The sequence below is a fragment of the Podarcis cretensis genome (genome assembly GCF_951804945.1).
Source record: "Podarcis cretensis genome assembly, chromosome: 7".
Lineage (NCBI taxonomy): Eukaryota > Metazoa > Chordata > Lepidosauria > Squamata > Lacertidae > Podarcis > Podarcis cretensis.
In genome coordinates this window covers 15,983,888-15,995,373 of record NC_137176.1, presented here as the reverse complement: position 1 = coordinate 15,995,373, position 11,486 = coordinate 15,983,888, and the positions used below count along the sequence as shown (strand labels likewise).

The window sequence follows — 11,486 nt, the reverse complement described above, 5'->3', positions numbered from 1 at the left end:
AAAAGGCCCTTGGACCTGGACCTCAGTGTCTGGGCTGAACGATGGGGGTGGAGACGCTCCTTCAGGTATACAGGACTGAGGCCGTTTAGGGCTTTAAAGGTTAACACCAACACTTTGAACTGTGCTCGGAAATGTCCTGGGAGCCAATGTAGGTCTTTCAAGACTTGTGTTATGTGCTTTCAGTGGCCATTCCCAGTTACCAGTCTAGCTGCCACATTCTGGATTTATTTTAGTTTCCGGGTCACCTTCAAAGGTAGCCCCATATAGAGCACATTGCAGTAGTCCAAGTGGGTTCTTCAGACCCAGAGGCATGGCTAGCTGGCTTCAATGGGCTGGACAAAGCTGACACCAGGTGCAAATCCCAAAGGAACAGAAAAGGCTATTTACAGCGGCACGGATGTTATTGGCCCAGAGATGGAAAGAAGATAAAGTCCCTACCAGAGAAGAATGGCAGATAAAGTTAATGGACTATGCTGAAATGGCTAAAATGACTGGAAGAGTCAGAAATCAGGAAGACCAAGATTTTAATAAGGAATGGGGAAAATTTATAACTTATCTTAAAGACCATTGTAAACAGTTTAAGGTTGAATTCTGGACATAATGGAAGAGGAAAATGATTTGGAGTATCATAAAAGATGCATAATTAATCATTAAAAAATGATTAATAATAGGACCCACAAAAGGGGTGATGGAAGACCAAGATGTTCCTAGGAATCTTGTTTTTATTATTTATGTTTGATATATCTTTGTAAAAGTTTCAGTTGAAAAACCAAATAAATAAATTTAAAAATATATAAATGAATGACTGAAAAGGGCTTGCTGTTTTGCTTGCTGTTGGGGTTGTGGTAATTTACAGTCCAGAACGATGACTTCCGAGACTGCGACATTCAAACTACTTCAAATAACTGGCTGGACGACTGGACCAGAGTCATTTGTGGTAAATGAGATTGGCGTGACCGCTGTTGACTGTGCTTTATTCCCTGACTTCTGACAAAAATCCCCCAAACTCTGTGGCTCAATACATTGCAAAACCTGAGGCAGGATGAATCAGTGTGTGCTTTATTGGAACCTTGCTGTGCTTTTGCTTCATCCAGAATAAGCATCTCTCGACTGAACTTTGTGAACCTGTGTGGTATCTTGGTTTGCAGTAATTAGAAAAATTACAGCCTGATGCAGATGGTCGCCAGAGCGCCGCTGGCTTCAGCATGGCTTCCTCCTAAGTGGTGCTCATAAGATGATAGCCTAAGAAGGTGCGCTACTAAGCCTCTTCCAGGTTTTCTTTCTGTTTTGGCTCTTGCTATCTCAGAGAAGCAGAACAACAGGGGACACCGGCCATTATCCAATAGAACAACGAGGACAAAAATCACACTTGGGATCTTAAAGCAATTTAATTATCCTTTGGGAATTGCCCACATTTCATTAAAAAAGCACCCGCACTGTTCACATGTTAGACTATTCATGCTTAAAACTTTGCCACACCAGTTGCAGGTGCGTTAGGTGAAGGCACTTTCCCGCCTTCCAAAACTGGGCTGCATGCCATGCCAATTTTGCCAGGACGCAATGCCACAGCTAGCTGGCTGCTCTGTCACCATTTCATTTAACCACCTCACCTCTGCTCTGTATTAAAACGGAAAAGGTGGAAGGAAAAAGCACGGTCTCTTTCACTGGAGGGCAAAGAGGAGGGAGCAGCAAAGGAGTGTCTCCTAAATTGGCAAGGCTTTCTCCTACCTGATTTACAAAAAAAAGTCATTTATCCCCCCCCCCCATACTACTAAATGAAATGCTACTAAATGGGATGCAAGTGGTGTTGTGCTCAAAACCAGGGGTGGCCAACTCTCAAGAGACTGCGATCTACTTTCAGAATCAAAAACTGGCAGTGATCTCAAAGTTGTTGAGCTTTTTTTTTTGGAAAGAAAGCCCCATTTTTAGGGGTTTAAAATAAAGCTTTTTTGGGGGGTAGACTTCCGTTTTTTGGGAGTTAAAGACAAGGGATATAGGGGAAAAGTCACTCACGAAAAGATCACTATGGGTGAAAACAGCAGCACAGAAAAAGCTCAGTCTTGCCTTCCAGAGATCAAACAACAATGGAGGGTGAGGCGAGGGGGCGGGGGCAGGGGCAGGGCAGGAGTCAGTTTTAGCTATGCTAAGGAAAGGGACCCAGAGATCGACCGCGATCTACCAAAACCTTGCAGGGATCTACCAGTAGATCGCGATAGACCTGTTGGACATCCCTGCTCTAAACCACTGAGCCTCTTGGGCTTGCCGATTGGAAGGTTGACGGTTCGAATCCCCACGATGGGGTGAGCTCCTGTTGCTCTCTCCTAGCTTTTGCCAACCTAGCAGTTCGAAAGCACGTCAAAGTGCAAGTAGATAAATAGGTGGGAAGGTAAACGGCGTTTCCGTGCGCTGCTCTGGTTCGCCAGAAGCGGCTTAGTCATGCTGGCCCCATGACACGGAAGCTGTACGCCGGCTCCCTCAGCCAATAAAGCGAGATGAGTGCCGCAACCCCAGAGTCAGTCACGACTGGACCTAATGGTCAGAGGTCCCTTTACCTTTACCTATAAAAATGGACTGGATAGCTCAGCTGGTTAGAGCGTGGTGCTGATAATGCCAAGGTTGCAGGTTCGATCCGCGTATGGGACAGCTGTTTAGGTTGGACTACTAGATTACTCTTTGGGTCCCTTCCAACTCTATGATTCTATGATATATGGATTACAGTATAAGTGTGGGTTGGCTGCCTTTGCTAGGCAGTCTTCCTTCCACTAACCAGGAGACTGACCCACTCTCTCCTGCGAATAGAGTGCAGACGTTCGTATCTCTTTGCAGGTCGTGTGCCCGAATTCTGAAACGAAGCGTGGCAGGTAGAGGTGCGAGCGAGCGCGAGCGCGCGGGGGGGGGGGGGGTGTCTGCGAGAACCAGCCCACCATCGCGCCTCTGCAGAAAGTGCGACACAGTCAGGAAGTCTTTTGGAAATCAGAGCCTCTGCAGCAGCCAAAAAAACAGAAGGCGATAGAGAGAAAGAGGCAGCTCGCGCGCCCTCCCGGGTCCAGATTCCAAAGAGGCGCTCGCCTGGGATTGGCTGGGTCGCTCGCTCTCCAGGGCGGGGATTTGCTAATCTCAGGCGGCGGAGTGTGTGCAACACGGTCGTCGCCCGAGAGGTCCCTTGGAACCGCCGCCAGGAAACCTAACTCTCTGCGCTCTCTAGGTGTGCGCTCGTGTCCGTTTTGCGCGCACCTTTCCCTGGCCGCGCTGCGCTCTGGAGCAGCCGGATTCGTTCGGGAGAGAGAGCAGCGACGTGCTCCCCCCCCCCAATTCCTAAGTCCGCCGATTGAGATCCCCCTGGTGGATTTAGTAGGGAGGAGATCGGCTCCGGTGCGAGCAGGAGCCATGTGGCACGGCCGGGGTTCCTCGCGAAGGCTTTGAGACAAAAGGCTCCTCGTGGCGCGCGTCTGGATGCGTGTGCTGGTGGCCCCTGGGCCGGAGGGCAGCGCCGGGAGGCCGAGGGATGGCAGCGCGGGGAGGAAGGGCGTGACGCCGAGCCGCAGCTCCGCCGCCCCGCCGGGAACGGCCATCGGCCCCGTGGCGGCACGTGGTAGCCCGCTGAAGCGGCCTCTCTCCCGGCCGGGCGCCCCCGAGTTGCCGCAGCGATGGAGAACTTCTTCCCCGAGGTGAGCGCACGGCTCCTGCGGGGCTGATCCTGTTGCGCGCGTTCCTACGTGGGAAGCGAGCCTCGCCGCCAGGGATGACTTCCTAGCAAAGGCTGTGATCCCCTCCGCGCTTACCTGGGGGGGGGGGGATTACGATTTACGTCCGAGGAAACCCAACTGTAAATGTGTAATTTGGTTCTTCTTCGGGGTTTGGAGAGGTGAAGGAAACGGCACGTTGTTGGGGGGGACGGGAGAAAGAGCGGCTTTGGCGGTTTGTTGTTGCTAATCTCGAATTTTAAAAAAATTCAGGTGTGCGATCCGAGTGAAGCGCTTGGGACGGAAGGACGCTTAACTTCCGCCTTGAAAGTAACAGGAATAATAAAGCACCTTGCTGTGGATCCATAGAAAGTAATCGCCCGATAAAAAAATGTAGTTTAATGGCGAATTTTGGATGTAATGGAGATGTAAAAGATTTGGGTTATTATAAAAGATGCAGGAGGAAATGACTAATAATAGGACCCACAAAGAGGAGGAGGGAAGTCCAGGATATTCTATGGAATCTTGTTTTTATGATGGATATGTGATTGTAAAACTTTAATTTGAAAAACCAAATAAATAAATGTATTAAAAAAGAGAAAGTGATTGCCTGGGTTGCACCCGGCATTAACCCCGCCGAGTTCAAAGGGGTTTACTTTCAAGTAAGAATGCAGAGGATTCCAGCCTTAGAAATGTTTTAATCCTTGTGTTGGTGCGTACCCCTAGGTGAGCTGTGTTTCATTTTTCCGAGTGCGCCCCAAAGAGGCAAAGTTGGAAGAATTGCTTCCTTCAACCTTCTCTTCCCCCCAGAAACACCTCCATAGGTGAATCCTATGGATGCAATGCGCAAACGACAAAAAAACTGGGAGAGGGATCTTTGCCGCTGTTAGGATGTTTGATTGCAGAGCGAGGAGTGAGTGGTCGTTTCCCTTTTAAGCCAGGATGCAATCCTGGAGCGGAGGTGAGCGGCTTCCTTTTGTGCGCTTTTTCGCCTTGCGCTCGCTCCCCCTCTCTCGCCTTTGTGCATTTAGGTCAGTAAACCGGGAGGGCATTTTTTATTTTATTTTTTGGCTTGGCCCACGGAGCGCATCTGCGAGCTAAGCGGGGCAGCAAGTCCGCTGCAAGTTTGTTTTGCAACAAGGGCATGTGGTTCTTGTAGAGAGAGATCAGGAATTTCCTTTTGGAAAAACTCGGCCAGGGCTTCCAGGGGGAGGGGATTGAGACGGGCCGCTCACTGCAGGGGTTTCAGAAGGGCTGCCATGGCAGCACAGCCGTAGGGGAGAGATGGAGGGTTTATTTCATTTTGGTCCATTTCCTCTTTTGTCTTCTGTCCACTTCCTAATGTTGTCCAGATGTCGCCCCCTTTTCTCTTGCAGCTTAGAAGTAATCGCAAACAATGCTGGAAGAATCTGCTAAGATCACATAATGTTCATTGCTGTTCAAATGTTAAGATATTTTCAAAGTGTGTGGTTTAGCATAGGGGGGCTTTGCGGAGCTTCCATTAGAGCAGGGGTCAGCAAACTTTTTCAGCAGGGGGCCAGTCCACTGTCCCTCAGACCTTGTGGGGGGGCAGACTATATTTTTTTTTTTTGGGGGGGGGAAATGAATGATTTCCTATGCCCCACAGATAACCCAGAGATGCATTTTAAATAAAAGCCCACATTCTACTCATGTAAAAACATGCTGATTCCCGGACTGTCCGCAGGCCAGACTTAGAAGGTGATTGGGCCGGATCCGGCCCCCGGGCCTTAGTTTGCCTACCCATGCACTAGAGGCATTGTCTCATGGGTATTTTGCCAAGATTGTTTGGGTCATGACAATAAAGTAAAATAACCTTGATTGGAAAACCCTTGGTTTGAACAGTCGCTTGCTAAAGGTCCCATTGAAACAAACTTTAGGTGGATTTTCTGTGCAAGAGAGCTCTTTCGGTATTTGGTTTTCATATGAGCTGTGGCAAAGATTTCTTCTTGCTTAACTCTTCCATTAAAATCAACGTTTATCTTTGCCCGGATTGTTCCTTGACGTCAACTTTCCCATAAAATAGCATGGTGTTTAAAGTAAAGTTTAGTGTCCTGTTTGTGTCTACACCTGATGTCTGTATTTGGGAATGTAGTAGAACTCTTAGCAGAGTGGTCTTGTGAAAGTTGTTGTAGTTGTGGCTGCAAATTTGCATTATTTCTAAAGCAAACAAAGTCATCTATCCCTGAAGTGAGGGGCTGCAGTATGATCATAACTCTTCCAGGGTGTAACTACTGTATATGTGGAAAGTTAGCAGTCAGTTTGCCTGAATACAGGTGAGTCTGTAGCTTCTTGTTTTTAGTTGTCTGGTTGAGGCTTGCAGACAGGATAGTCTTGAGCAATACCTCAATACCTTTGCAGGCATTGAAGTGTTGTTCAGTGTAGCATGTGACTTTTTTGCATATTTCAAGGTTCCTTTGAACTTTTGTGGTTTTCGATGAGTAAGACCAAGGGCAGCTACAATCATATTGCAAGCGGGATTTCGACCTGTGTGTGTGATCAAGATGGGGAGAGAAAGTAAATTAATTTATTATCAGAAAAGGCACACATTTCTCTGATGATCTTCTTTACCCTTGGAATTAAAATCTTCCTTTGCAAATACATAAACTTAGAGGAGGTTCTCCCCCACCCCCCAAGAGAGACTGTGAACAGGTAGGTGCTAGACATTAAGGGGTTAAGATTGAGTGTGCAGGGGGGTGGGGTTAAGCTAATAGTATTTTTAAAAATGTAAAGGACTGCCAACAAAAAGAGGAAGGAAAGCAGACAAAATTTGAAGAAAAGGCAGAAAAGTAACTTTGAATTATTTATTATAAATATTATTATTTACCTGCCTTGCACCCTAAGGTCCCAGAGTAGTTATAAATATAAACATTAAAGTGAATTTGTTAATGTTAAGGGATGTTTTGAAATTTAAGGTGTTCATGGAATCCCTTTTGGAGGTTTTTAGAAGGAGTTGGAAAGGCACCAAGAGGAAGTTTGGAAAGAGTTTGATATTGGATAATCCTGTCTTTTGACAGGTGTTGATGCAGCACATCTGTTCCACAGTGGGTCTTTTGGAAGCGATTGTTTTCCATTTTTTATTTTAAAACATTTTAATGCGACACATTAATTTAGAAAAACCCTGAGCAATTTAGAGCAGGCCATAAAATAAATAAATACATTAATCTTCAGCCAGGAATATATGTTTCATGATGAGCCATGCTCTTTTGTTTGCCTAAATCCTGAACTGAATTGCATATTCAGAAATATCATGTTTTACAGCCTCCCAGGGATTTATCTGACTTCAGATTGCAAAGTAAAGGTCTTGTATCTTTAAAAGTTTGCCTTCACTTAAAACTCTGTGGAAAGTTAACAAATCAAGGAAAAGGCTAGATTAGAACCCGTTCCCATGAGATGATAGCTTTCCATGTACAAAGAGTCTCTTTGGGGGATCATCCAAACATATGACAGATTGGAGTCTTGCACCTTACAATATTTCTGAAAATGTAATTTGGTCGTGGAAATACGAAGGTGCGTTCCTGTGGTTGTACGTGCCTTCCTTGTTCACCTTTCAGTTGTTCTGGAAAAGCTGAAAATTTATGTTGAATTTCCTGACCCTGAAAATATTTGAGCAAGCAGTTCTGTGTGAGTAACTGGGCTGGTATAAAGATAAGGACGGCTGTGTTCTTGTGACATTGGATTTGTCACATGGTGGCCTGGGGAGGTCCCTTGTGAGTCCTGTCACCGACTGAATGTATGTATAACCTTGAATGAGTCACAAGGTGTTTTGTTTTTTAAAAATGTGAAACCTCCCAAAAAAGATTATATCCCCTCCCCTTGCTGGGCACGCTGCATGGTGTCCGAAAAGCTGGGATAGCGAACTTTTTTCAACCCGAGGGTCACACTTTTCTGGGGCCCACATAGCAGGGATGATTTGGGCCAGGAAGAAAATGTGAGTGGCGCAATAGGCATGATCCTCACCTTTCTAATGTATGTCATGTTCGAGCCATGCAAAAGCCGAGGCCTCTTTATATGCACACAGACATGCACATCTCTGTGAGCAAGGGGGCATTGTCACAGTACAAAGACATACTTATATATGGAAATTATTGGAGTGGTTTTAATGGATTTCATATACAGATGCGAATGGGATACGTTCCAGAGCCCCGTTCGCATCCAGAAGCGAATGCAACCCGCGCCTGCGTGTGCGCGGGTTGCAATTCGCCGCTTCTGCGCATGCGCGCAATGTCATTTTGACCATCTGCGCATGCGCGAGTGGCGAAACCCGGAAGTAACATGCTCCGTTACTTCCGGGTCGCCACAGCGCGCAACCTGAAAATACTTATCCCAAAGCTACTTCAACCTGAGCTATGACTGTATGTATATAACTTTAGTTTTGTCAGTGTTTAATTGTGTTTTCTTTTTAAATGATTGGTTGTTTTGAGCTTTGAGCAGTTCTGATTGTAAGCCACCTTGAGTCCCATCAGGGAAAAAGTTGAGACATGAATTATTATTTATTATTATTATTTATTGAATTTATATAGCGCCCTATACCCGGGGGTCTCAGGGCGGTTCACAGAGTAAAATCAAGATATAAAACCACAAAATACCTAATGAAAATTAAAAGAGCGACTCAATACCCCCCTCCCACAAAAAACACATTTTTAAAGGGTATAGGCTGGAAATCGAATCAGCCAAAGGCCTGGTTAAAAAGGAACGTTTTTGCCTGCTGCCTAAAGGTGTGTAATGAAGGCGCCAAGCGATTTTCCCTGGGCAGAGCATTCCACAGATGGGGAGCCACTACAGAGAAGGCCTGTTCTCGTGTTGCCACCCTCCGGACCTCTCAAGGAGGAGGCACACGAAGGAGGGCCTCAGAAGATGATCTCAGGGTCCGCGTAGGTTCATATGGAAAGAGGCGGTCCTTATTAATAATAATATTCCAGCCAGGCAAAAGAACTTGAGGAGGTCAAGGAGTAGAGCCAGTGTGGAAAGTGGTCTGGTGAGAAGGAATATGGTTTGCTGAGAGTCCTGAGGTCCAGACCTTTGGTTCAATTAAATGCATATTCAATTAAAAAAAATAAAAGCACATAAATATGGTTTGTGAGGCCTCTGTGTTCCGCAGGTGCATTTTATCTTGAGCTGAAAGATGATAAGTAAATACAGGTTTGAATGGAAAATGTTTTAAGGAAATGCAGATGTTTAATCTGCAACAGTTTTAGGAGATAAGAAAGTGACGTCACGATGGCCTTATAAATTGACAAAAGATTGTTGCAAGCTGGGGCTTTCGTGCCTCCCCTTTCTTTGTCCCCACATTGCAAAATATTTCAGCCCAACATTCACCTGTTAAACCCCCTTTTCTCTCTGGAACCCAATAGCACACAATCTCATGCCATGCATTCTTTTAGTCGTCCCCTTTCTTCCCGACTCCCCTCCCTCCTTTTACGCTAGTAAAGTGGTACCTCGGGTACAGTGGTACCTCAGGTTACAGACGCTTCAGGTTACAGACTCCACTAACCCAGAAATAGTACCTTGGGTTAAGAACTTTGCTTCAGGATGAGAACAGAAATTGTGCTCCGGCGGCAGCAGAAGGCCCCATTAGCTAAAGTGGTGCTTCAGGTTAAGAAAAGTTTCAGGTTAAGAACAGACCTCCAGAACGAATTAAGTTCTTAACCCGAGGTACCACTGTACTGGCTGAGCTGACATCATACAAGACTTTCACTCTCCTGGCAAATTCACATGTTAAGGGAATCGCAAATGCAGGAAACTTGTGCCATGTGGCTGACAGCCTGCACTGGGCTTGGAAAAACTATTGCTAGTTCCTTTGCATGCCTTTGAATCCAGTGACAGAAATCAAGCAATTCAGACATGCAGACTTTAGCATTGTCTTAGAATCACAGAATGAAGGGACGCTGAGGATCGTATAATCCAGCTCCCTTAAACTGCAGGAATATGCAGCTGTCCTATACAGTGGTACCTTGGGTTAACGCACCACTTTAGCTAATGGGGCCTCCTGCTGCTGCTGCGCCGCTGGAGCATGATTTCTGTTCTCATCCTGAAGCAAAGTTCTTAACCTGAAGCACTATTTCTGGGTTAGTGGAGTCTGTAACCTGAAGCGTATGTAACCCAAGATACCACTGTACAGAGATCGAACTTGCAACTTTGGCATGAAGTAAAAAAAAAAAAGGTAAAGGACCCCTGGACAGTTAAGTCCAGTCAAAGGCGACTATGGGGTTGTGGCGCTCATCTTGCTTTCAGGCCGAGGAAGCCGGCGTTTGTCAGCAGGCAGCTTTCTGGGTCATGTGGCAAGCATGACGAAACCGCTTTTGGCGCAACAGGACACCGTGACGGAAACCAGAGCGCATGGAAACGCCACAGCGGTACCTATTTTTCTCCTTGCACTTGCATGCTTTCTACCTGCTAGGTTGGCAGGAGCTGGGACAGAGCAATGGGAGCTTGCCCTGTGGTGTGGATTTGAACCGCTGACCTTCTGATCGGCAAGCCCAACAGGCTCAGTGGTTTAGACCACAGCGCCACCTGTGTCATTATCAGCACCACGCTGTAATCAACTGAGCTATCCATGCCGGTAACAGATCTGTGGGGACTTACCTATTTTCCACCAAAGAAATAGTTCATGAGTAGGCAAACTAAGGCCCGGGGGCTGGATCCGGTCCAATCACCTTTGAAATCCGGCCTATGGACGGTCCGGGAATCAGCGTGTTTTTACATGAGTAGAATGTCCTTTTATTTAAAATGCATCTCTGGGTTATTTGTGGGGCGTGCCTGGTGTTTTTACATGAGTAGAATGTGTGGTTTTATTTATAATGCACCTCTGGGTTATTTGTGGGGCATAGGAATTTGTTCACTCCCCCCCCCATATAGTCTGGCCCCCCACAAGGTCTGAGGGACAGTGGACCGGCCCCTGCTGAAGAAGTTTGCTTACCCCTGTTAATAGTTTAACACCCACCCACCTCCAGGTGTCTGCAGATCCAAGCGTCTTACATTGTGTGGACACCCAGTTAAATTCTGAGTAGCCTCCAAAATAACTTTGCCATCTAGTATTGCAAGGGGAAGAAATGGAAGAGGAGGCAAGAGCTGTACTGGTGCATGGCCTCTTGCATTCTTAAATGAGAGACTCTTGCTGGATCATGTTTTCTCTCTGGTTTTTAGTCACAAGAACGACCTTTTTCCTCCTGAAGGAAGGTATTCGTGTTTATAGTGCTCTTGCCACTCCCATAAGCAAAACAGTTGCTGTGTGTCTGAGAACGGTAATTAGTGAAACGACAATTAGGTACTCTGTGGAACTTTGTGAGCCTTTGCCTTGTGCATTTCAAAAATAAATCTAAAAGCTGTCTCAAGGGAGCAGGAAAAATGGTGCTTTTTTCCAAAATGCTATGATAGGAAGTATTTACTTTTTATTTATTGAATTTACAAACTGCCCTTCATCTGAGGATCGCAGGGCAGTTTACAGTATAAAAACAGAAAAATACATAATAGCAAACAAAACAAGATTGGTGTGTTTTAAATGTTCAAAGTGTTTCACATTAAGCTGTACACAGTACACAAGCCACAATCCAGCCAAAGATTGCCGTTGAATGCCATCCTGTACACACATAACTGGAGGTTATGTCTAATTCAACCCAATGGTATTAACATATTGTACCTCTGTGTGTAAGATTGTGTTGTTAAACACCAACTTAACCCTCCCATTGTAATCAAGGGATGTCTTTGGCTGGATGAGGAATCAGAGTTCAAAATTAGCCAGGTGCCAGGCGCATTTTGCACCTGGCTTTCGACCAGTGGTGACCA

The 11,486-nt window shown here is 46.0% G+C and overlaps 1 protein-coding gene across 1 annotated transcript in view; it reads left to right on the top strand.

The window, feature by feature from the left end:
• Window positions 1–3,131: 3,131 nt before the first annotated feature.
• MYO10 (myosin X) overlaps window positions 3,132–11,486 on the top strand; it is a 210,744-nt gene continuing 202,389 nt past the window's right edge. Inside the window, exon 1 of the mRNA XM_079984894.1 lies at window positions 3,132–3,668. Within this exon, the coding sequence (XP_079841020.1) occupies window positions 3,648–3,668 (21 nt within the window). The 5' untranslated portion in view covers window positions 3,132–3,647. The remainder of the gene's footprint in view (window positions 3,669–11,486) is intronic.